The 25,019-nt window shown below is 43.4% G+C and overlaps 5 protein-coding genes across 10 annotated transcripts; all 5 read right to left on the reverse strand.

Annotated features, from left to right (window-relative positions):
• Window positions 1-1,158: 1,158 nt before the first annotated feature.
• Window positions 1,159-4,742, reverse strand: slc25a6 (solute carrier family 25 member 6). Its single transcript, XM_084688517.1, has 4 exons — window positions 4,590-4,742; window positions 3,408-3,894; window positions 3,087-3,227; window positions 1,159-2,503 (listed from the first exon to the last, which is right to left on the reverse strand). Exons 1-4 carry the CDS (start codon window positions 4,698-4,700, stop codon window positions 2,346-2,348), a joined length of 897 nt encoding a protein of 298 aa, XP_084544643.1. The 5' UTR covers window positions 4,701-4,742; the 3' UTR covers window positions 1,159-2,345.
• Window positions 4,743-4,893: 151 nt separating this feature from the next.
• On the reverse strand, window positions 4,894-11,802 carry asmtl (acetylserotonin O-methyltransferase-like). Of its 5 annotated transcripts, none has more exons than XM_084688516.1 (15): window positions 11,724-11,799; window positions 10,735-10,856; window positions 10,176-10,307; window positions 10,043-10,090; window positions 9,894-9,958; window positions 9,728-9,792; window positions 9,309-9,417; window positions 8,355-8,793; window positions 7,960-8,199; window positions 7,591-7,753; window positions 7,084-7,283; window positions 6,828-6,960; window positions 6,590-6,730; window positions 6,368-6,490; window positions 4,894-5,220 (listed from the first exon to the last, which is right to left on the reverse strand). In XM_084688516.1, the coding sequence occupies exons 2-15, from the start codon at window positions 10,825-10,827 to the stop codon at window positions 5,015-5,017; spliced, it is 2,157 nt and encodes a 718-aa protein (XP_084544642.1). In that variant the 5' UTR covers window positions 10,828-10,856; window positions 11,724-11,799; the 3' UTR covers window positions 4,894-5,014. The 5 variants fall into 5 exon arrangements, with proteins under 5 accessions (XP_084544642.1, XP_084544639.1, XP_084544641.1 ...); XM_084688513.1 differs by having other exon boundaries at window positions 6,828-6,990; XM_084688515.1 differs by lacking the exon at window positions 4,894-5,220 and adding an exon at window positions 5,401-6,005 and having other exon boundaries at window positions 11,724-11,802.
• Window positions 11,803-12,795: 993 nt separating this feature from the next.
• On the reverse strand, window positions 12,796-15,638 carry p2ry8 (P2Y receptor family member 8). Its single transcript, XM_084689295.1, has 3 exons — window positions 15,593-15,638; window positions 14,282-14,599; window positions 12,796-14,153 (listed from the first exon to the last, which is right to left on the reverse strand). Exons 2-3 carry the CDS (start codon window positions 14,563-14,565, stop codon window positions 13,364-13,366), a joined length of 1,074 nt encoding a protein of 357 aa, XP_084545421.1. The 5' UTR covers window positions 14,566-14,599; window positions 15,593-15,638; the 3' UTR covers window positions 12,796-13,363.
• A 1,164-nt stretch (window positions 15,639-16,802) lies between these two features.
• Window positions 16,803-23,345, reverse strand: upf3a (UPF3A regulator of nonsense mediated mRNA decay). 2 transcript variants are annotated; one of them, XM_084689865.1, is made up of 11 exons: window positions 23,147-23,345; window positions 22,552-22,658; window positions 22,303-22,409; window positions 22,014-22,112; window positions 21,641-21,751; window positions 21,414-21,469; window positions 21,174-21,332; window positions 20,947-21,080; window positions 20,460-20,736; window positions 19,824-19,901; window positions 16,803-18,261 (listed from the first exon to the last, which is right to left on the reverse strand). In XM_084689865.1, the coding sequence occupies exons 1-11, from the start codon at window positions 23,285-23,287 to the stop codon at window positions 18,088-18,090; spliced, it is 1,443 nt and encodes a 480-aa protein (XP_084545991.1). In that variant the 5' UTR covers window positions 23,288-23,345; the 3' UTR covers window positions 16,803-18,087. The 2 variants fall into 2 exon arrangements, with proteins under 2 accessions (XP_084545991.1, XP_084545990.1); XM_084689864.1 differs by having other exon boundaries at window positions 20,448-20,736; window positions 23,147-23,344.
• Window positions 23,346-23,624: 279 nt separating this feature from the next.
• Window positions 23,625-24,560, reverse strand: LOC146234502 (uncharacterized). The gene is made up of 2 exons (XM_084689866.1): window positions 24,093-24,560; window positions 23,625-23,950 (listed from the first exon to the last, which is right to left on the reverse strand). The coding sequence occupies exons 1-2, from the start codon at window positions 24,265-24,267 to the stop codon at window positions 23,763-23,765; spliced, it is 363 nt and encodes a 120-aa protein (XP_084545992.1). The 5' UTR covers window positions 24,268-24,560; the 3' UTR covers window positions 23,625-23,762.
• Between the last annotated feature and the right edge of the window lie 459 nt (window positions 24,561-25,019).

Here is a 25,019-nt window from a genome sequence, read left to right on the forward strand (position 1 = left end):
ACTGCCCTCAAGTGGTTATAATATATACACTGTAATCACATTGAATAGATAAAGTATACATAGATGAATACCCATTTCCATAGCAGAGATATTATAAGTACCATAACTATAACTTTGTATTTGATCATTTCTGATGAGCAACAGCTAGAATATTAGTTAGTTAAAGCTAGTCAAAGCTAGTTATCAGCTGGTCAAACAGCTAGAATATTAGTTAGTTAAAGCTAGTCAAAGCTAGTTATTAGCTAGTGAAACAGCTAGTCATCCAGTGTGTTGGTTGAAATGTGGATAACTTCTGAATAAAATAAAACACGACAGCTAATATTTGGGTTTACTCTCACATAGCTTGACCACGGTGTTCATAAACTCCTTCACCTTTTCCATCATATATCAGCATATGGAAGTTGTTTCAAATCTCTTGCTATCTAAAGTACGGGCGGCAAATTGTTTTAAATCAGTCATTTTAATATCAAAGCACTTAACACTAGTCTGCTGATTGCTTGCAGGTGGATATCTGTGCGGCTTGTCAAGGCTCCATCTGAAGAAAATGACTGTGAGCTTATCCAACATGTACAGTACAGAGAGCGCTCTGGAGGCAGTATCACATTACACAAGATTACTTTGGAGTTGCAGCAATTTTCCTAAATTACACTGGCCTTTGGTCTCAGGCTCAGTTGATTGACTGGAGTGGTTTTTATTACAAAGGCTGGCAGAGCCCTGTCTATTGGTGGTGTAAACAAACAGAGTTGTTGGACAGGCTGAGGGCAGCAGAGAACAGTCCCAGGGTCTATGCATAAGGCCTATCAGTGATCGCTGATTGTACAGTATCAGTAATAATTTGTATTCATTGATGTAATTCTCTAGTCCATATCATTCTCTTTCCAACATCATTAACGAGGCCTCTCTGGAAACAGATAGTCACACGTGCGTATGACTATTCTCCCTTGTAGAGCATTGCTTTGATGGTATGTTCCTCTGATCAAATCTAACAAATGTTTGCCGTCTACAGTGAGTGGGGAGTGATTTGCTACTGTGTGTACTATTGATCAATGGTCATTTTAGATTAACCTTTTCTAGTCATTTCACGACCATGACGCAACTTAATTACTCAATTCACTACAAGAGATGAACTGTTCATGGAAGAAAAGCTCAGAACCGAAATGCCATTATGAGGTATTGAGTTTTATTGAAACAATACAGTCATTCAAACTACTCAGTCAGTGTGCGACCACAACAAATATAGTATGGCCTCTCAATGTGTAAAGACTGTATACATACCCCAACAAAGCTCAAGTGCTGCACACAGTGCCATGTCTGACCTACCAGCCACCCTCCCTCTGCCTCTCCCATTACTGAGCCCTCGGTGTGGGCTGTCAGGATCACCTCCATGCCACACAGGCCCTGGTCTCCGCCTGACAGGAAAATAGTCACGAACAACATGACTACCCTTATTACCCTACTAGGAAAACACTTAAATGGGGATCCAAAAGGGAAAAAAATTGGAATAAACTTTCAATGTCCCAAGGAATATGAGTGAAGGCGCAATTTATTCTGACAACAGATATTCTCAGATTCCCTTCAGCTGTTTGGTTTTGCTGATTTTTTCTCCTCAAGAAATCGTGTCTGTTCAGAATTAGGGGGTCTTGTCAAATACCTCGGACAAAGTGACACAACCATCTGCATTTAACACTTCTCTAATCTTGAATTTCACAACATAAAACATAATTCTTTGAACTCTCATTCATTGCCAGATAAGTGCTGTGGCTGAGCCTCAAAGGTTTATTCCTCTCTGTGCTGCTTCAAAGGCGTCTGGGGAGGGCTGAGTGAAGTGTGGTCTGGTGACGCCCCCTAGAGGTGTGCTTCTGACACAACAGGGCCTTACATAGATGACACTGAACCGCAGAGCAGATACTTGAGAACATTGAAGGAATATAATATTTCAATCCAAAGGTGGGCCATGGCTAAGCAATACAATAACAAAAGAAGAAATACTTTGTTCACATTTTAACTTTTAGCAAAGGTAAAATATATATAGATGAGCTACTCTGTAAAACTATTCTGTGCAAACAAAGACAATCAATCGAAGGAAACAATTGAACACACACAGCAAAAAATAATATATATATATATATATAAGCTATGTTTTAAATTAACAGTAAACTGGTGGACCATGAGCGGGGTGTTGTGCTCTCTATGTACTACCTACATAATAACCTCCCATATACTGCTCGGTAACCCAGGGTTCAGGGTCAGGGTTAAGTTATTTATTTTAATAAGGATGAAGAGCTACTCTAAGAAATGGCCTGGTCCTGTTGGTTGGGCAGGGAGAGGTGGAAGGGAAGTAGAATTTAAACATATTTCTTGAACTCGTCATAGAGCACCAGCACGAATGCTCCGCCCATGCCTCGCAGCACGTTGGACAGGGCACCCTTGAAGAAAGCCTTGCCACCCTCGTCACGGGCGATCTTCTTCCAGCAATCCAGGGTGCCAGTGTACATAATATCCGCTGCAAAATGAAACACACACATTTCAGACGTGTGTATGTTATTTCATTCAAGGTGAATCCCTAGGGACTCGAGTGCGGGTTACAATACTACTAATATTCTAGCTCAGGGCCAGTTTGAGGCAGTGCCCATGCTTAATTCCATACAGTCCATGACACCACTGGTGTGTAAGTCATTAAAAGTTGCAGTAAACTAGTTTGACATGCAGCCCACCCTAAGCTAGGAACTGTCTCTATTACAGTCTTAGGATGAATATATGATGATTTGATTAACCACGAGCCTTCGCATAGTTTTCAGGTTAACCAACCTACCAAAAACCAAAAGTGTATTCACATACATGTGGGTTATCATCATGTACACTTTAACTTTAAATTGATAGTCATGTTTATGTGATAGCTTGTTTTTTTAATCATTTGCATACTTTGGGCTTTTTAGGGGAAATGATCCACCATTACCTTTTGTGTAACACAAAGGGTTCTATTTCTGTATGTGATTGTAAATCCCATGAAATCAGAAACGTCCTCTTTGAGATGATTGTTATATCTGTGTCTTGACATATTCTACCAACAAAGTGGGACTCCTCACCTCCTTTGCGTCCCGACTGCATCATCATACGCCGCCTCACTGTGTCAAACGGATAGGACACCACCCCTGCCACCGCTGTAACCGACTGGGCGATCATCCAGCTCACTAATATGTGGGTGTTCTTGGGATCAGGAAGCATACCTTCACACCAGCCAATCAAAAACACGTTATAGCAACATGCCGGTCAGTCACATGAGATGTGCATTTACTTTCTATTTATCGCACAGCAGTAGTCTACTTTATAAAAGGAAAGAATAAACATATCAAACTGTTTGACATCTGCAGTTTTAGCTTTAACCTTGGGCTGTGTCATAGGTCTACCTTTCGCGGTGTCATATACGCCAAAGTAGGCTGCCCTGTAGATGATGATGCCCTGCACAGACACTCCGAAGCCCTGGTAAAGCCCCTTAACGCCATCAGACTTGGAGATCCTTTTCAGGCAGTCTGCAAGCCCATTGAACTCGCGGGTGGCGCCAGCCTTGCCTACGTCAGCTGCCAACCGGGTACGGGCAAAATCCAATGGGTAGACGAAGCAGAGGGAGGTGGCACCAGCGGCACCCCCGGATGCCAGGTTACCGGCGAAATAGCGCCAGAACTGAGTGTGCTTGTCAACTCCGCCCAGAAATACCTGCTTGTACTTGTCCTTGAACGCAAAGTTGAGGGCCTGGGTAGGGAAGTAGCGGATTACGTTGGCCATGTTGCCTCTCCAGAAGGACGCAAAGCCTTGCTCCTTGGGAATGCGGACAAGGCAGTCTGCGATGCCCTTGTACTGCATATCAGCAGTGATCTGTTTGCTGGCATGTTGGACCTGGCCAGGGGGGAAGGGAGAACCAGAAGGTCAAGTTTCAGATAGCAGCTTTGTCATCCATAGCTGATCAGAAATTGGAGAACAAAGCTGAAATGTACAGAATATTTCGTTCTTCTTTTTCAAATAAATTATTCAGCAGTCTGATGAATAGTGTGGAATTGGCATATGTCTAGTGTAGGCTACATCATTTGTGCGTTTCCCTTGTTAGGACCTGAGATTAACTACAGAGGTGACTGCAGCAGTCGATGTGCGATACAGAGGCTCTGGCTGACTGGGTAGCTGGGCTAGGAATGGCTAGCCACAAATAGGACGATTTACTGACTTGAAGGTGGCAAAAACAAGTGCGCCACGAGGTACAACCCCTTTTTCAAATGAGTTGATACAACCAGCACTAGGTGCTGTAAAAGTAGTACAACAGATATAATGGAACCTGCAGTGGCACAAATCATCACTGCTGGTAGTACACAGATGTGGATGGAAACGCGGCCTTGATTGCAGTGATAAGCAGTTGTTAAATATGGCTTCAGCAGACTACAGCCAGCGCAATAAACATAATTACACGACGTTTTATTGGTTGCCAGCGATAATATTAAGCAATAATGTAACATGACGTCGGAACAAATACTAATGTTTAATGACAAGACAGCTATTGCTTGACTGATGTCATTCGCTCAAGAGGCCGCCCTGTCCTTTACCTGCAGGAGCAGTTTCACCCGCTCTATTGGTGCCACTGCCGTTTTGGAGATGGCAGCAGCTACTCCTCCGGCCAAAAAGTCCTTTGCAAAAGAAATGGCTGCGTCTGCCATGGTAAATTTTTCCTTGGTGTCAATTCAGGGGATGGGGGACAAAAACGAAGCTGCGAGAAGTGATGCGCGCTTGCAGGGGTTTAGCTCTGGGTACCGAAAGATCAGCATCCGCAACTGTACAAAATGGGAGGATGCACAAGGTATCGCGAGAGGATACAGTGGGCAGGGCAATAAAATAGACACACAGTGTAACAACATTTCTATTTCGAATGAAAATATTTTTTTAAACGCTGATTGAAAAACGTCTCTTTACAGTGTCACAGATACACATTTTGTACGGTTACCAGATAAATCATCCCGCTGTAACTAGAAGGTTACTTTTTAAGTGCAACAATGACATCTAAAAAGCTCCTGGTGTGAGTCACTCGAACAGCACCAAAGCCATTTGCGCTCAACAGATCTGAGTAATGTTGTTGGGTCCTCTCTCTCCCCTCTGTCTGCACCAGCATGTTGAGGGACTGGAGGCAGGAATAGGGAGTCTGTCCGTCCAACATGGTCTCAGCAACAAGCACTGCACATCCTGTGATACGAAACAAGAAGGCCTTCTTTAAAATATCACTCGAAGGATATGTTGCACTGTTTAAAGTAAGAACAAATTGTTATTTCCTTTACGCTGCTTTTTCAAAGAAGGTTAGAACAATAAGAATGGACACACATCCCTCTTAACACAAGAGAGAAAAAGCACAGGCCAGATAACACATTTGAAATAGAAATGTTTATTTCTGTATGTGAAGAAAAGCAGAATTCTTCATTACCATTAATAGTTCACTGTATTGTAGTGTAATTGTATTGTCAAATAGCAAGGGATGTAGTATCCAAGTGGTTCCAACGCTTAATTGTGGCTGTCATGACTGTCTATTGCATATCTTATACCACGTTTATGACACAATCATTGGGACTTTCTGAAAAAAAGTAAGTTAATTTACAAGAGCCAAACAATAGAAACTTAGACATTCCTGTAAAGATAATTGTCATCCTGAAGTGCCAGTTTCATAACCCATCTCTTTACTGACCCACGTCATTGCATAGTACATTAACACTGGGTATTACATGTTTTGCTTGGGAGGCAGTGGTGGTGGTGGTGGGGGGGCGGCGGCGGTCAGTCTTTGAGGCAGAGCATGGCATCCAGGAGGCTGTGTGTGTACTGGAGGTGCATGGTGGTGAAGCCGTGTGTTTTCAGGAGGAGGGTGTACTCAGTGGCGCTGCGCTGGCGTCCCTCACTCATGCTGAGGGCCTGAAGGAGCCCCCGGCTGGGCCCCCGGCGATCCTCACTCAGGAAGATTTCAATCAGGAGCACTCCACTGCCTGGGACATCCATGGTGGGGGTGTACAGTACGCACAGATGAATGATAGGATACAGCGCTAACCAGCTTATTCAATTCTGCTTCAGCAGACTGGTCAGGGTTAGACAGGAATGTAGTATTGCTCGGAGCAGAAAAACGCTGGCGATTCAGGTCGTCCAACATCAAGTGATGTTGTCCTGTTTCCTTCTGAATATCTCCGTTTCAGATTTAACGCTACCATTTTAACAATGACTGTCTACTCCCCACACAATTACCAATCCTTTATAAATGAGGTCGGATTGGAATGTAGGAAGTATATTTCTCTAATTCAGAGTGGCAACTCATTTCAATCGCATTCAAAGTAGCAACTCATTTCAATCTCACCTGGGGCACAGGCATCTGAGATTTTACTCAGAAGGGCATGTACTTTTTCATCTGTCCAGTCGTGGATGATCCTCCCAAGGATGTACAGGTCTGCTTTAGGGAGAGCGTCCTTGAAGAAATCTCCTGTCAGACACGGCGAAAAAAAAAAATACTGCATTTTAAAAGACTGCCCACAGCTTCCGAATTCGGAGGTGGTCAACCATCATCAGTCCTCAAACTGACCAGTGACAAATGAGACCCTGCTGTCTGTGTCCACGGGCCGGAAGTGGCCACTCATCTCTATGACTGCAGGAAGGTCAAACACAGTCACAGTCATACCAGGGTTGGCCTTGGTAAACTCATAGGCCATGGCACCAGTGCACCCTAGGAAAACAAAACACACCAGTAAAGATTTTTGAATGGTTTACAGGTTACCATACAATGTCCTCGTCAGAAGTTCAGTCTCAGGCACTGTAGTTACCTCCCAGGTCACAGGCTGTTTTAAAACCGGACAGGTCGAAGGCGGTTGCCACGACACCCCCGGTAACCTTGGCGATACTGTGCATGGCATTCATGAAGCGCAGCTTGACTTCGTGCCTGCTGTAGTATGCATCCTTTAAAGACACGACAAAATGGAGGAAACCCTGACACACAGAGGTGGTAAGACAAATAATAACGCAAATCGAAACATCGATGGCTTTCACTTGTGGCGCCGATGAGAATCATTCAGGACACACCTGAAACAGGTTGTCGGACTTCTTTCCGAAGGCCCTCTCGTGCTGGTTGGTCCCGTCCCTCACGGCACCCTCCAGGTGTGTGAAGAGGGGCCAAACCAGCTCGTTACAGTGCTGGATGTAGCCCTGCAGTGAGTGAGGGGCGTGGGACAGCAGGAATCGTCGGGCCATGTCCGTGTTCTCATATACAGGCTTCTGGTACACTGCCGGACAGGGGGGGGGATACGAGAGGGTTTGAAACTCGCCACCTCTGCCAGCACACCCTGTGGTTTTCTACACCCTGAAAGACCTGTAAAAGCTTGGTTCGAAAACGGTATAGTCAACCAGACAAGAGATATGTTGTAGAACATCTGCCTCCTGAATTTGATCGTGACATCTGAAAACCCCAGATTAGAACTTTTATCGTCTCAAACCAACAAACCGCGTACCAGACGTACTGTAGTGGTGACATCCATAGGTTCCATTTCCTGTATCTACAAGTGGGCTGATTTGTGTGCGTGCCAGACTTACATCTCTCATGGCTGTCCAGCAGTCCCAGGGAGACGCAGGCCTCCAGCAGTCGCTCGGTCCCCTTCACCGAGGCCTGGATCTCCTTGGCCACCTCCACTGCCCCCTGCCCTGGCCGGGCTTCTAGCACGTCAAACACACGCAACTTGGAGGCGGTGAACAGGGCCTGGGACACAGCACAGGGGGAGGGAGCTCAGAGATTCAGGAAGCATACCACGGATAATCCCCTGTTCCTTATTGTAGTATATGAAATGAGTCATTATGGCAATATGTTTTTTCATACAGGTGAAGGACATGTTATAGCCTTAAAGTAACCACACGCGAACCCTATAATTACTCATATGGAGTGGCACAATGCATATCAAAGCACACCTTCGAAGCTTTAAAGCCATCCATTAGCTCAATCATCTTCTGGAGATGGTGGTCCTCCAGGCTAGACTCCCCCTGCTCGACTTGGTTCAGGCTGTTCATAGGCCCCCTGCTGGCCACCACGGGGTCTGCACCATCACCGTCAAGGAGATCGGCCTCTCCATTCTCTGAACACTTAGAAAGGCTGTTGATCTGAGTCCAGGACACATCGCCCACAGGGTTCCCCCCATCTTCTTTCTTGATCTTGAGGAACACAGAGAAAGACATTCCTGAGGTAGTCGCTGTCAAGAATAATCTAAAATAGATATACTCAACTAAAAGCAACAGCATAATTTAGTTTTTGTTAATAAAACTAAAACACTAAGGTAGATATATGAATCATTTGTTTGTTTTTTTACCTTGTGAGCTGGACTGGCTGTGGGACTGTTGTGTGCTAAACCGGATGGGGGACTGTGGTTGACTAGATTGGCTGGGGGACTGTGTGATTGGCTATCCTGAGGGCCATGGTGAGCCTGATTGGCTGGGAGGCTGGAGAGGGAAGGGCTTTCTGGTGGGCTAGGGTTAGCTGTAGAGCTTGTGAAGGCGGGACTGGCTGGTGGACTGTGGTTGGTGAGGTTGGCAGGTGCAGGGTTGGCAAGGGTTGGCGTGGTCTGGGTGCTGCTGTGGGTGGTGGGGGGGCCGTTGAGGTCCAGGCTGGAGGGGGGGCGGTTGTAGAGGAGGTCCAGCTGCTTACAGAAGTGGTTGAGAGGGAAGCCAACCACATTGAGGAAGTCTCCGTGGACGTACTCCACCAGCATCCCACCCAGCGCCTGTATACCATAACCTCCAGCTTTGTCCCTGACACACACAATTGATGACAATAACAGAAGAACAATATGTTACACCCATCTTGAATACTGTATTTTTTTCTTCAATGTTTCAAGATCATATTGCGAAAGCAGTCTGACGTGTTTCTTCTGACTCGGCTCAGTCACAGAAAGGATTGCCATGTTTGTGAATCAAAACTTGGCCACCTCACGTTATTCACATAACAAAAATTCTGCACAGTGGACTTTACCCCAGACATAGTGCTGTTGCTAAGCTGTGTTGTAGGTTATTACAATAAAACATCTGTACATACATTTTAATAGCAAGGTAGAAGGCTGTCTGAACAAGAATCGCACTATACAAACAACAAAGGATCAAAGTACAGATGGTAATGGGTTCAGAAAGTTTCACTTTATTGAATTGACCTGAATTGCTCTTGTGAAAAGTGAGCTTGCTAAACAAAAAAAAGGAAAAAATCAATAAATAAAAAATGCCAATGGCAGACAGCTCTAGCATGGTGTGTCAAAGGAAGTGTTGAAACTCACATGGGCTCTCCACTGTTGATGTACTCCCACAGCATATCCTCAGACAGATCCGCAAACTTCACCTTTGTCTCTTCGTAGAAGTCTATGAGCTGGTAGTCGACCTCTTCATCTGACGAGAGAGAAAAAGAGAGAACCGATCCAAACCACTCTTAGCATTACAATAAGGAACGACATTTGCCAGCCATGATCACCTAAAAGATTACATTTACATTTTAGTCATTTAGCAGACGCTCTTATCCAGAGCGACTTACAGTAAGTACAGGGACATTCGCCCTGAGGCAAGTAGGGTGAAGTGCCTTGCCCAAGGACACAACGTCATGTGGCACAGCCGGGAATCGAACTGGCGACCTTCCGATTACTAGCCCGACTCCCTCGCCGTTCAGCCACCTGACTCCCTGCATATATCATATGTACTGTACCTTCTTTCTTGTGGCAGAGGACGATTGCTACTCCAGTGAACACACTGTGTTCTTTCCCACTGAGCCTGGATATAACGCCAACATAGAGACACATGACCGGATGGATATTGTTATCTTTATAATTATTATTGTGGGCCCTACATGTCACACACACACACACATATACCTTGAGAGCATCCTGTAAGCATCTTGCTTGTCCACTGGTTTCTCAAGAATCAGCCCATCCACTGTCTGAATAAAAAAAGGGCATCACACACCAGTGAGTAAATATAAACCCCAGTCAAATATAGTAAAACAGAACCAGTATCCACTCACCACTATGGTGTCTGCTCCGATCACAATATCAGGTGTCTTCAAGTGTTTCTAACGTAGACAGAGAAACACAGTGGAGGCCCTTCAGTGTCAGCTTGAGATGATGAGGAATCGGTAACTCAGAAGCTTTACTCACAAAGGGCATCCTCTTGGCAACCTCCAGGGCCTTCTGCTTAGCTGTCTCGACAGCATACTCATGTGGAGCACTGAACAGCCTCTTGTCCAGAGTCTCCTTGAACCAGGATGGTACAACCTCAAACCGCAGACCCTGGGGAATGAAATCCGTACGTCATCATTGTTGTCCTAATCAAGACACTTCTTGATTTAATACATGACATCAGGCCACTTTACGTAGGGTTGCCTATGTATAATTTTGTTCACATACAAATTAAACGAAAGCTCCACAATCGACATTCATTTATCCAGGATTTCTGTACTTTTTTTTGTGTTTTCGTAGCTGTGTAGATTTTTAGTTGGGGGCCTCAAATGTTCTTTTTACCTACAGTAAAGGGATATGCAACGCAGGGAGGTCCACACAGACCTCCCTGCGGACCCTGTGGACCTCCCTGCGTTGCATTACCCTTTACAGTTCCTGTGTTGCTATTATCACAAAGTAAGCTGAAATTACGGACTGTCATCAATGTTCATGCGGAGAACAAATTCTGTGTTCGAGAGAAGAAGCCAGAAGCCCTCACCACGTTGGTGAGAATCTCCAGTCTCCTAGGAGAGGCACTGGCCAGGACCACCAACTTCCCACTCAGCTTTGAGATCACTGGATTCAAAACCATGGTGACCTACAACACGCCCACTGTCCAGCCTGAGGTTGAACACACAGCTAAACATTAAACATGACAGGTCGGAGTCAGACAATCCGGTGATCAGATGACAGTGGCTGTTTGAATATGCATACCCTTTCAGAGAGAGACAGAGACACATTTCACAATATGCAGGAAGGAGTGCATGTGATAGAATGCATGCAGGGAGACAAAGGAACACAGTATGAAGTGTGGGTGGGTGCTCTCCCACACACTGTAATGACATGTGGTAGCTGGTGCCTCTAGGCACGCATAACGCTTAGTTCCCATGAACTGTATTTCTGTTATCATCACGTTGTGTTGAAATGTGTTTATGCTGACTTTGCACACCAATTCAAGACAACATGGGTTTTCATGACTTCGAAAGTGGCCTATGCCACATCTCGATTACATGCACCCAAGTTGTGGTAGGATAAATGGTTGAATGATTGGTCTAGCTACTGAGCAGTCTTTGTGAAACATGTCGAGCTTTTATACACAAGGGCTCTCAATTCTTCAGCATTATCCGCGAGACTCATGCATTTCTGACATTTCTCACGCTGAGAAATAAGGGATCACTTGTCCCGCTATTTACCATTAATGGACGAGACGCAGGCATACTGAGATGATAGATGTCTCGAGTTATACAGAGTAAAACGACATAGCTGTCTCAAGTTATACAGAGTAAGACAATCAGAAAGATCAGCAGCACGACCCAAACGTTGACAGGTATAAGAATCTCACGCCATACTTTTTATAAAACTTGAGAGCCCTGTGTTACCAAAAGCTAACATATAAACATACAAAGCACATGACCTTTGGCAACACTGTTTTGATCCAGCCCACTCGTCAGTCTGTGAGAAAAAAGACAATATAAAGTAGACGTTTACCTGCTGAAGACTCTGCACCATGCAGACCTCACTGAACTTCACTCAGTTTCTACTACGAACACACCATGATTGAGCATGCGCAATGACGCCACTATACAGGAAAAGAATAAACCAATGGCAAACGTCTGGATTTTAATGTTTTATTAAATTATAAAACATGACGTTAGAATGGACGAAAATAGTTACAGAGGAATATACATTCGACTGTGATATTTATCCTCTTTCTGTTGATGGGATCTTCTTGATGTCTTGATAATTGTATTCTTAAAGGGACAGTTTACTACCCTGGTTCCGCCTCCTACGTACTTCCGCTCAATTTGGATTTTGCTTCTGTACTACGTCCTACGTCTGGCCATTCGGTACGTAAATCAGATTTTGCAGGTTGATTTTCTACCGGCAAATCAGCAAACAGGGGGAGTGGCTGAGAACGATGACATTGATGTTGTGTGCTAGTTTGTGTTGTAGTTCCGTAATGGCGGCGGAGAAAGATGCGAGCATTCGGTCCGTTGTAGCAACACTGCCGAATATCTATTAACTAAAGCCGGAGCAAGAACAAGTTTTGCTGAGTTTTGTTGGTGGCCATGATGTTGTGGCCCTCCCCCCCACAGGGTTTGGGAACAGCTATGGCAGCTAGCTCTGTAACAGTAGTGGTGAAGGAGTTGGCTAAGGCAAACGCTAGCGGTTATGGCACATCAGATAGGCTCTGGGCAGATCCAATAGTTTTAAACTTCCACAGATTACCCACCTACAAGAAAGTCAACGCTTGTCAGTGGAGCGAGGCCAGACTCTCTGCACAAATGAAATGTACGAGAGTCTGGTTTGGACCAGGCTAACAGTTTACCCCCAAATCAAACAGGCCAAGTGCTAATTTTAGTTGTATTGATTCTGGTGTGAGATGCCGAGTTTTAGAGATGTCGACAGTAGAGATGTCTCGGCGTTATATATTTATATATAATGTAAGAAAAAATATATGTATACATATTTCTGCGATTTTTCTTACTTCTTATTTTTCTTAGATTTGCATGGGGGGGGGGGGGGGGGGGGGGTATAGGCTATATTATGATTACGGCCTTGCTTCATGGGCAGCTGCTCCCATCGACTTTTACCATTGTCAGTCTTACCAAACCAAATTCAAGCAAGAAGGTGAAACAGCCTTCAAAGGTTCCCATTCTCTGTTCTGATAGTTTAACCCGCATTGTATTGACAAACTACATAATGCAACCATACACCTTTACAAAATTAGGCCTATACAAAATTCTGCTTTATAAAATATAAGTGAGCAATACTATATCATCAGATCATGGCGCTTATTAATATATTAATGACTGCTTGATCATTAATGATGTTTCTTTCTCAAAACACTAATTAATATGTTGCCAATATACAGTACTAAATACAAATGAATAAAATGATCACAAAAACTCCAACCTCAAGGGATGTTGTGTCACTGGTGTCAGTCCCTCACTTGCCCACTCCAGGGCTCAAATTAGGGTCCCCCTGATTCACACAATGACCACCTTTCATAGACATAATTTAGCCAGCCACACCACTGAATAGCTAGCAATTTGGTGGGGCAGGTGGTGGTATTGAGGGGTGAGTTTAACCTATTCAAGAGTTGCAATATTTTACATCTCTCGCTCTCACTGTGACTCTTCACATCTACTGGTTAGGTCTTTACGTTGAGCGTAACACACTCTGCTGTTCTCTCCTTCCTGTCCTCCAGAAGGGTACTGCGTTGACAACATGCTCTCCCTGTAGGGCTCTGACCGCCCAGTCTCCCCGCTGCTCAGACTCCTCAACCTCAACATGCGTCTCAACTTCTGACGGAACTCCTTAGATGCAAAGTAGTAGATGAAGGGATCCACACAGCTGTTGAGACAGCTGAGAGACAGAGAAAGTTTGTAGGCCATGTAGAAGGAACTATCAAAGAAGAGCCTGGCAACTGTGTGGGCTAGTAGAAGAATGTTGCTAGGGGCGAAAAAGATGGTGAAGACCAGGAGGACAGTGACTGCAAGACGTTTAGCTTTTCCCTTTTGCGCCGTTTTGGAGTTCCGGTCCAGTTTCCCAATCACGCTAATGTAGCAGAAAGATGTGACAACAAACGGGATAAGGAACAGGATAACCACAATGCAGAAGAGGAAAGCGGCCCAGGCCTTTAAGGATGGAAGCATGTCCTTCTTCAGCACATCAAAGCAGGTGGTGATACCCAATTCTGGAACGTAGAATGTCAGGTCCGTTTTCATCAGTGGGAACAGAACAGACAGAACCACGCCCCACATGAAGATGCAGCCTATCACAGCCACTGATTTCCTCTTTCGGATCTGGCGGAAAAGCATGGGCCGAACGATGCCAAGATAGCGGTCCACACTAATGGCCGTCATCGTCAGGATGGAACAGTACATGTTGGCAAAGAAGCCCAGCGTCAGGAACCTGGAAGAACAGATGATGAGATACATGTGTACACAGTTAGACACATGTACATGCCCTTTGAGACACAGGTTTGGATTCTGGCCTTGATCAGGCTGTGTTGTAGAAAAAATAAGTCAACTGTACACTACCTGCATAGGCCAGGGCTTAGAGTCCAGTTATAATGATTTAGCTGATAGAAGATCTGGAAGGGCAGGGCGGTCCCCAATGACAGGTCTGTCAGGGTCAAGTTGATCATGAAGATGATGGACGGAGTCTTGGGAGAGGTGCGGAAGAGGAGGAGCCACATGGATAGGCCATTTCCTGTCACGTTGACTATAGTGACAAGTATGTAGACGATGGAGATTGCGACACTGGCCTGATGGTTCTGGAAGAGGGACAGTGTGGCGTTGTCCAGTCGAGTGGTGTTGGGCATGGTGGGATTTGTGGTGGTGGTAGCTGGATTGTCTCTAACAGACACAAAGACAGATTGACATAGCAGTTATCATTGTGTTTCTGTTTATTTTCCATAATACTGCAACTACAGTAAACATGAACTCACGAAGAATGAAAAAGTGATGTCAAATTTTAAAAATTACAAGAAACAAATAATATTAAAGTGTTCCCGCCTAGAACTTGTTTTGTATGTTTTGGTTAGTGGGCCACTACTGTTGCATAATATTATGTTTTTCAGCTGTGTATAATTAATCCATCTCTTTCCTCTGTGCTGGTCAAATAAAAAGTTACATCAAAGGAGCACCTTTTTGCAAAAACAGTTGCAGTGTGAACACAGTGCAAGAGGTGTGAAAGGAGGAGTTGCAACAAAGGAAAGTGTTTATTGAAGGTGTGAAAACTCAACTGACATATTTGGGACACCTGCTCCCTAGAGATTTGTCATTGATAAACAACTGAATCTGTTATGTACATTATGTACATTGATTGATCAGACGATAATTGATTGATGGATTGTTTTTTGACTCCTTTGACAGGCTCCATGGATTTTAGTTCACACTTAAGTACATCTGCAAGCTACATCTCTTCTGTTTTAAAAAGTTTCTGTAATTCCAATTCCTGTAGTTCTGTAATTACCACGTGTTTCCTCTGTTACAACCAACGAGGTGTAAGCACACATGGCTGAGGGGAAACAACCACAAACCATGTGCGGCCATCCCTGAGTTGCTGTGGCAGGGATCCTGAACCCATTCACTCAATACACAACTGGGATACACAACTCATAACAAGAAAGGGCCAGACATTAAAACATAAGCTTACAATGTACAGTAACAAGTATTATCAAGGACTGTCACTGTATGACCTAATCTATATTTGAGATAAAACACCTAACAGATCAATAAAAACATCATACAGTATGTACAGCATGACAATGTAATCCCTTCGTTGAATTCCTCATCAAACAAATCACCATCTCCAAATGGGCAAAAATGAAATTGAATGTCACTTACTTGACAGAGACAACGTGCTTCACTCTGAAACAATAAATGCAAATGTAGAACTGTACAAATTAATCCAGCAATTCAATCAGATTTAATTCAGAAATTAAATTCAACTTAATTCATATCGCTTGACAAAAATCGGAAAACACCCATTTTAGTTTACTGTGTCTAACAGTAAAATAAACGTACCTCTTCCTATAGACTAGTCACAAAGAAAGACTAAGTGAGCGAAAGGAAGAGTGAGGCGGTTGGGGTGGTTCCAAGTGTACTGATGTACCAACCCTACTTGTCCAGGAAGCTAGCACAGTTCCTTTGTAATATTTCAACATGCTTGAAGTTTGTGTTGCGGGCACCTTACTTGATCACTATTATTTGATAGATGTATGAGATAACCTTTCGACAATATTATGTTCACATAGACAAGATTAAGTTAATAGATGTATGAGATAACCTTTCGACAATATCATGTTCACATAGACAAGAGTAAGTTAATATCATGAATATTATTGTTACTACTTGTCTCAACACATGGGCCTAGGCATAAAATTAAACAAAAATGATGACATGCATTGCCATGCTCAGAGCAGATGGAAATTTCTTGACACAATAGAGTGTGGAACAGGATATAGGTTTAAAGCAATACTCCTTTGAGTCATACCCAGAGTTACGGAGAGTAAGAAAGCGATAGAGATTGAATAAAAAGGAAGAGAGCAAAGCAGAGATTTAATGCCTAATCTAAACGTCCATTTAGACTGCTCAGTGTGTATCTGTGTGTCGGGGGGTTGTTTTTTTTTCGTGTGTGCACGTTCGAGGAACAAGGAATTACACATACACATAATGTACTAGTACACGTTGCACACGTGCTAAATACAAACACAAAAAGCCCCAAAAGAGAACAAGAAACCAGATTTGGTGTCCATGTGTGTGTTGCAACCCTTTGCAGAAGGGTGAGTGATGCGTAGAGTAAAGCAATACAATACTTTCCCCTACTTTTTCTTCACAGAAAAACCACGAGGCGCACATGGTGTGGTTTAAGTTGTCGACATCCTGGCTGTGCTAGTTCTTCTTTTATCTGCTCCTCTAAGAAAGGCATGACAGCATCTGATACCGTGGCAATTTGTACATTCATGCCTTTTCAGTTTGATATTGCCTCCACCTAGTATTATCCATACTTTTAATGTACAAGTAAAACATGTTGAATAAGGCACAAATATGTTCATTACAGTTTAGCTTATAGATTTATTTCACATTTTTCAAATTACTCTCATCATGAAAACAAACCATACTGGATGATGGTATGATACACATAATATAATAATGTGAGTCGTGTGCAAAAATATCTAAGGCATGTTACAAAGACATTACTATGTTATTACATATAAGTTACTACCTTCTCACGCAAAAACAGTTTAGGCATCAGGTATTTGGATAGTTCATGTGGTAGAGAACAGCATAGAAAATGAAAATGAGAAGACAGTCAATCTCAGCACCTTCCTAATTTTATTATCAATTTACTTTAAATTATCACTCCGTCACATAACCAAAAGTGTGTGATTTCCCCTGGCTCACATTTGAATCACTGCTAGGAAGGAAACTGCTTGCATCACTTAATGCAAAATAAGTAGGTGCTGCCTTTTCTTACATCCGGCAATATGATTTTGTAAGAATTGCCACAAGTCACAGTAAAACAAGTATATAACTAACGAAACCCACAATCCACACATTCGGTCCACTACTGATAGTTTTTTTTGTTTTTATCTCAATCACACAAATACGTACATCTGTATATACATACAATTACATATGGATTTCATTTCTGTGGTTAAAGATATTCTACATCCAGATCCAAATACATCTTACATTACTTAAATAAAACTTTTGCATCATATATTTTGTTTTATGATCAAATCTATAAGTCTTTCTTTAAAAACATCACAGTCGAATGGACTCTCTACAAAGGCTTATAAATCTGCTTTGTGGGTGATGTGGGCAGGCATGTGGGTGGACAGATACTGTTGGATGAGCCGCCTCAAACACATAACAACTATGAGCCCAGGTGGAATATATCAAATATAAAGCTAACTTATCAGGCAGTGACTTCTGAAATGTATGTGGACATTACAAGCAGTATCCTATCCAGAAACATGAAGGTTAAGTTGTGCTATTAACATCCATTGGGATCACAGCCAACTTTTATATTTTTACTTAAAATGGCAATTGTTACAATCTAGTTGTCACTAGCGAAGCTTCTAAACTGCACCTCAAGAATGTTTCTGCTGTGACACTTTAGTTATAAAACTTTAACCTAAATTGACATTTCATGGAATCATTTTTATGAAATGAAAATACATTTGGACCATGAAGCTGTCAGAACCATCTGTTTGTTAAAAATGAAACCTTTAAAGAACATCTAAACAGCCGGAGCATGATGCTATTTGCCTACAATACAATCCAATAGGGATTTGTTAAGCATCAGAGAAGCATGGATGTCAAACAAAAAACAACTACTCATCTCCACTTTTCTCTGACCCTGTTCCCATGGTAGCAACCTCATAGCAAGGTTCGGGGCCAGGCTCAAGGGCGTGGCTGACAGAGGGGCAGTCGTAACCTTTGCCCCCTGAGATCATGCGTTTGCGGTTACGGGCGCCAGGTTGGTACAGCTGCATGGCCGGACGGTCCTGGGTGGAAACAAGCCAGCAGACACATGGAGAGAGGGGTGACACACTACTATGTCAACAACAACTATGGAACAAACTATAACCAACTCTGAAAAGTATATAAATATAACCATGGCAAAGATTTTCATCTATGTGTATTAACTGTGTTAAGGCCTTCTAAGGTCTCCTTGATTGTGTGAAAAGTAAACAAAATGGCCCATTTCATGTTTTCATGCAAAGCACTTTCCTGTGATAATGACAGCCACTATACTGTATGTATTTCCTCAAATCCAGAAGAGATTTACCCTTACAGTGCAAATATCCATTCTTTCAACATCTAACAACATGTTGAAATGAAGACCAGAGTTGATGTGTTCATATTTCATATGTGTTCATATAAGTCTTAAAACAAATGCTTTCCTCTAATGTTTTAGTACTCTTTAAAGCTTTTAGTTAAACACTCTTGGCATATTGAAAGGGACAGTTACCCCATGTTGCAGGTACTAGTCCCTGTCCCTTTAAAAGCAGGGCTACTACGTTTCACCAAAAGTTCAGAGTGAAATCTCACTCTCACATGGGCGAAAATCTGAAATCAATATTGGGGTGGACAAATACATCAAATAAAAGATCAAATAATCTCAAGGGCAGATCCTGGGGGTACACAACAAAGGTTGTGCTGTAACACATAGGCTACATTATGTCAAACTTGAAAATGCTCATAATGTGTCTATATTCAGAACAAGGGCTTTCATTGCACATAAAAAATATTTTGTTATGGTTACAGTGATATATTGGGGGCAAGGGCATATCATGTTCAGCTTTGATAGGGATATCAATAGTTAATGTCAGGGTGCTCAGGTAAAAAAAAAAAAAAAAAAAAAGTTTCGCAGTATTTGAGCAATTTGAGTGCGGCAAAGACGGTATTAAGCTCAAAGTAGCCCCTTTCAAACAGGCTGGTCAATGCATGAATGTGGCACTATAACTATGTTGCAAGCGACCTTTCCCGTAACATGCATGGATCTCCAGGCAAGTGAGGACAAGTCAGTGAGTATTAAAACAGTACACTTATCAGTATATTACTAGTACATTTATGTTGGTATACTTACTACATAAAGTATACTTCAGAAATATACTTGAACTGTACTTAAGTATACATGATGTATGTTATTTTCATAATAATTCTAATTAACTTAAAGTATACTATGTAGTTAAGTAAAGAGTTAAGTGAAGAGTGAGCAGGTTGAATTAGGTCAGATGTTATCTGCACCTTTGTGTGGTGTTCCTTGCTTGTGTCAAGAGGCTAGATAGTGTAGACATACTAGCATGGTGTAGAGCGAATACAGTCAATGGTATAGAGATCCTAGCAAGTGTAGAGAAAGCTGCTGGTGTAGTGAGGTTATCGAGTGTAAGGAGGCTAGCTTGTGTAGGGGCGCTAGCTTGTGTAGGGAGTCTAATATTTGTAGGCAGTCTAACATGTGTAGGGATGGTAGCTTGTATAGGGATGCTAGCTTATGTGGGGATGCTAGCTTGTGTATGGAGTCTAGCTTGTATAGGGATACTAGCTTGTGTAGGGCCTTGTGTACCTTGGCTGGCAGAGACCCTCCTATCTGGTGTGTTCCCTCTGACTGCGCGGTCCCTCTGTCCTGATGCACTATCACAGACTGAGAAACATGGGTCTGGGTCAATGTTACATACTGATACACGGCCGGGGTTAATGTTACTGTACATACTGACACAAGTGCTTATCAATGTAACATACTGAGACATGGCCTGGGTCACTATCACAGACTGGGAAACATGGGTTCGGGTCAATGTTACATACCGAGACATAGCCTGGGTCAATGTTACATGGGACAATATTTAAACTTCAGCAGCTGCCGCACTAGAACTAGTAGATTGATTTTACTTATGTGCTGCATAACATTGTATTGTTAAATTGTATATATGTTTGTAACACTGTGTACGATGCTGAGTCTATGGTACTCTACGGTAGTGATAATGATAACTGCCTGACATCTATTTCCAGTGCACACCAGGGACATAGTGTTCCGGACCTCAGCTTTATCAGTGAATCTACATTGGGTCTGTGTATTTAGGCAGTACGGCAACAGAAAGCAATGCCAACCAGTAACCCTTACAGTAGCAAAAACATTGCAGTAGGAAGAACATTACAGTAGCATCCACCCAATCCCGTGTCTCTTGCTCACCTTCTCGCTCACCTTGTTCCGGATTCGCTCCTTCCTGCCACCCTGATCCTCCCTGTCTTCCTTGCCCCCCTTGTCCCCCCCCTCGGTGCAGTAGTAGCCATGGTGATGGCCCTCTTTCTTAGCACGGTCCTGGCAGTAACCTTTGCCCCACTTAGTCTCCTCTTTGCGGCGCATGAACTTGTCGAACTCGTAGTGGTGCCTCTGGCGTTTCCGCTCCTCGTCTCTTCCTCTGTGGTCCTTCTGTCTGCGGCTTTGCTCCCGCTGCTCTTTGTCACCCTCCTGCTGACCTCTAGTCATTAAGAGTGGATAAAGGAGGCATCCAAATGGAATGTACAGTGAGTAAATAGTAAATACATTGATAATATAGACAACTTGAATTTGGAGACCCTTATTTAAATAGGTGTTATGTTGTAGATTTTTTTTATCAGTGCATTGGGTGAGAAACGTGAGAAAGTGCCAGACAGTAAAACTATTTTAACCACAACGTGTAGCTTCTTACTTCTCCTTGGGTTCCTTTGACTTTGCGTGTCCGCTGGGTTTGTCCCACTTGTTTCGGTCTGTCTCTCCGCAGTCCCCTTTGTCCTTCAGTCTGTCTGAGTCGAGGTCATCATCCCTGTCACTCTTCTTCAAAAGCTGGGATCACAGGAAGAGTCATTTACATATGTACTGTGAGCGGCTTCAGGTTTGTTGGTTGGAACAGTAGGGAGCGAATCAACATGCAACCACCTTGATCTTTATCTCCTTCTCCGACAGTTTCTTTTGCTTCTCAGCCTCCTTGCGTTTGCGTCTCTCCTCTTCCCTCCTCTTCCTCTTTTCATCCTCCCTCTGGCGTTTCTTCTCCAGCTCTCTGCGCCTCCTCTCCTCTCTCTTCTCGTCTCTTATCCTCTGCGGGGAAGGATTGAGACATAACACATGGACAGGAGTATAATGTAACGGCTTCTATGAGACCCCTTGCACTGCTATTACCTGCTTCTCGAGTTTCTTATTCTTGATGTACTCCAGAAGCGGTGTTGTTCTTTTGGCTGAAACAATAAGAGTCACAATCTTCACTGGGCAATGGGAATACAGCCTGTCAATTAGCTTGAATAGAAGAAACATACTTACACATGACCAATGTATAATTCAAATATGAATAGCTGGAACAGACAAAGTAAATCATTTCAAGTCAAACGGATTATTGCCTGCTCTCTCACCTATGAGTTCCCTGGTCTTGGCCTCTATCTCCCCCAGCAGAGTCTCAGGGTTGGCCAGGGACTTTTCCTCATCGCAGGAGTAGCTCTCCAGGAAGCGCCGGTACTCTGGGTCTGAAAAACGGGGGACAGACAAGGAGGCCACATATCATAATCATACAGACCCAGGGGAGATTAAACCATAAATGTACCGTCAGCTTCAAACAGGCAGCTTCAATGCTGCCTGTCTGTTTGTGGTCTTTATGCTCTGTGGTCGTTAAGCGGTCATTGATGCTTTTTTATGTACAGAACCATAAACTGAGGAGTACAGTTAACGTTCATGGTTCCACCGCATCAAATATGAGCTGTCTAAAGAGAGATTTGTCCATTACTGTACCTTCTTCAATGCTTCCAGCTTTGGCATCTTTCTTTTTTAACTTCTTTTTTGAAATCTTCTGGAATGGGGCAAACTCTACCACAGCTGGGTATTCCTGGCCTGGGTCAATATGAACAGGAGATGGATTATTGATGACAGATGATGCACTGACTGAACAGGTTACCATGGCACTAGACACTGTAAGGAAGAATCAATCATACTTCTTCGCCTACATGAAGCAGTTTACCTGGAACAGACATCTTCCCTTTAGATTATTGTGCGTAGAACACTATAACACAATGACTTGTACCTTTACTATCGATGAAAACGTAGCCATCAAAGCGATCCCTAAAAAGCAAGATGTCCTCTAGGTTCTTGAAGTTGATGTAAGCTCTGGAGAACAGGTGTGGGTAGAGGCTACAGGGAGACAGCACAGAATCAATAAGACAAATACTGGTGGCTACTGCATCATACTTTTTTTTGCTAAAGTTTTCACATCATTGTAGTCATGGAAAATATTGAAGTCTGTGCTAGGCCTAATATTCTCATCCATGTCTACCTTTGGTCAGCTGGAAAAAACTCGAAGTAGTCGTAGGACGGAAGGGGACTGAGTTGCTCTTCCAACTGGTCCTTGGAAAGACTGGGTGGAAGTCGCCGGATAACCACCTTAAAAAGGAAAGAATTGGCTTGTCTACAAGCAATTCAGACGATATCAAACGGCAATGGACGCATATAAACTAAATTTCCGTTAGTCCGTTTTACAATGTTTTTCCCCTATTTCTAACAACTGCATTAGTTACGTTTATTGTTCCTCAGAAGCGTGTGTAGCTCTCACATAATGTGCATTTTGAACGGACAGTAAAAAGGCTCCGTACACCATGTAGTCAAAGCTAGCTACATAGTTAGCTCTAGCTACCTATAGTTCGTTACCAAATAACACTGAAAAATAACAGCATACTAGAACTTGAAAACTGTTAGACTAGGGTACTAGCCTAAGATAGCATCTGTTGTCAAATCCAACAGGATGTTGTTACCGTGGTTCCGCGTCCTAGCCAACGTTGTTGCTGTCCGCGGTGCTGAAATGATCCTGGCTAGCTACTGTACAACCTCCATATCTGCTCACCACAAACATAATCACAACATGATTCATTTACCTTGGTGAAAACCTCTTTCTTTTCCTCTTTTTGCTTGGAGTTCAGGGACACACCGTCCGGTTTCCGTGGAATATCTTTGAATTGTATTTCAACGACGCTTTTCTCCCTACCTCCAGTTGTTTGGTCCTTTTCAGACCTCATTTCTCTCCATCTCTCTCCTGAAAGTCACTGACCGTTCGCGAGAGTTTGAAGCATATTATCGCGAGTTTACAAACTGCAAATAGGTTTTGAATGTTGAGTCCCAAAAGTCTCACGTTTTTCTATCTACTATGAACACAATAGGAAATGGTTGCATAGTTATTTGGTGAGACATACATTACACGTTGTCCACTCGCACACAGGTCCGTATCAACTCTGACAATGTTACAAAATTAAAAAGTCAAATTTAATTTCAATGCCGCATCATGAACGGCACACTAATTTAACAGTAGCCTGTTAAATGGTCACGTTGTTCCAAGAAGAAAATACATAACCAAAGAACAGTCGGTATTTTGTAAATATGTGTTTACAGAGAAACATTCATTAGGGTCCAATTAGTTACGGTCATGACTTGCCAGTCCATTTAGTAGCCGAGTGTGGGCCATGGGCATGCTGTCTGACCATCAGTCCAGCACAATTATCTTCCGTCGCAAGCTACAGTGTCACTGCCTTCCGAGTCGCTGCCGTAGTCGTTGGAGCTGGTCTTTGCGGTATTGGCCCGAGGCAGGCAGAAGGGACTAGCCGTGGTCGCGGTGCTGAACGTGCTCCATGTGTCTGGATTGGAGGGCTGGCTCAGCGAGCGACCGAAGCTGTCGCGACATGGAACTATAAGCAGTCACAGAGACAAGCTTAATAAAATGACATATCTTAACACGTATTACAAAGATCTATTTTGGGCGGGAATGCTAACAGTAGTTTCAGAATTTGATTAAAGAATGTGGCAGAATCCAACTCTTAATGGACTCACCACTGAGAAAGGTCTGCTTGCCGCTACTGGTCTCCACACAGAGCCGGGGTGAGGGTCTCTCCGGGGTGGACACAGAGCTCTTGAGGCTGGGCACGAAGGTGGAGCAGGTGTCCAGGTCTCGACAAACCCGCTCTTGAGTGTAGGTTACCACTGACTTAGACGGAGTGCAGCCCATCTCCCCAACTGCTGACGCTGATCCCCATCAGAGGCTGAAGAGAAACTGTGAGAAGAGCGGGGAAGAAAGAGAGTGGGGAAGACGGGGAAAGGAGTAGGACTGAGAGGGAACGAGAAACAGGAAATATGAGAGTAAGAGATGCAGGAGGAGCTGAACAGTAAAAATAAAGGGGAGAGCAAGGGGGAACGATGGTTGTCAAGGGTGCAGACCGGCAGTGTAGTTGTCATGGAAAGGACACAGGAGTTTGCAGTTATCTTTTGAAGCGGCTCAGAGATATAATACCAACCAATTCTCTCCTCCTCCACAGACGCTGACCTTTGCAGGAAAAAAGGGGGCTAGGAATAGGTGCATAGGTGACCTCACACTCAAAGCCCACTTGGGAGTGGCTCACTTAATTCGGTCTGCATCCCGGCAGCTCTGGAGTGGTTGCTAAACAAATACACTACAGCAGACACACACACACACACACACACACACACACAGGCATACTTCAACAAGTGTGTAGAAGCAGGGGTGGGGGGGATGAGTGGATGTTCGGCCAAATATGGGCATGAGCTATATCAATACAATATCAGTTGGCTCAGTATGAAACTGCTGTTGACCAACTATTAAAAAAAAACAACAACAAAAAACAGACACTGCAGGGATAAGGTCATTTCCTTGAAGCTATAGCTAGCAACAATTAACCATGCTTCAAATGACCATCATGTTACAACATCACTGTACTTAAATGCACTATATGTGTACCTTTT

Source organism: Hypomesus nipponensis, chromosome 23 (assembly GCF_054491055.1).
Source record: "Hypomesus nipponensis isolate SF chromosome 23, ASM5449105v1, whole genome shotgun sequence".
Lineage (NCBI taxonomy): Eukaryota > Metazoa > Chordata > Actinopteri > Osmeriformes > Osmeridae > Hypomesus > Hypomesus nipponensis.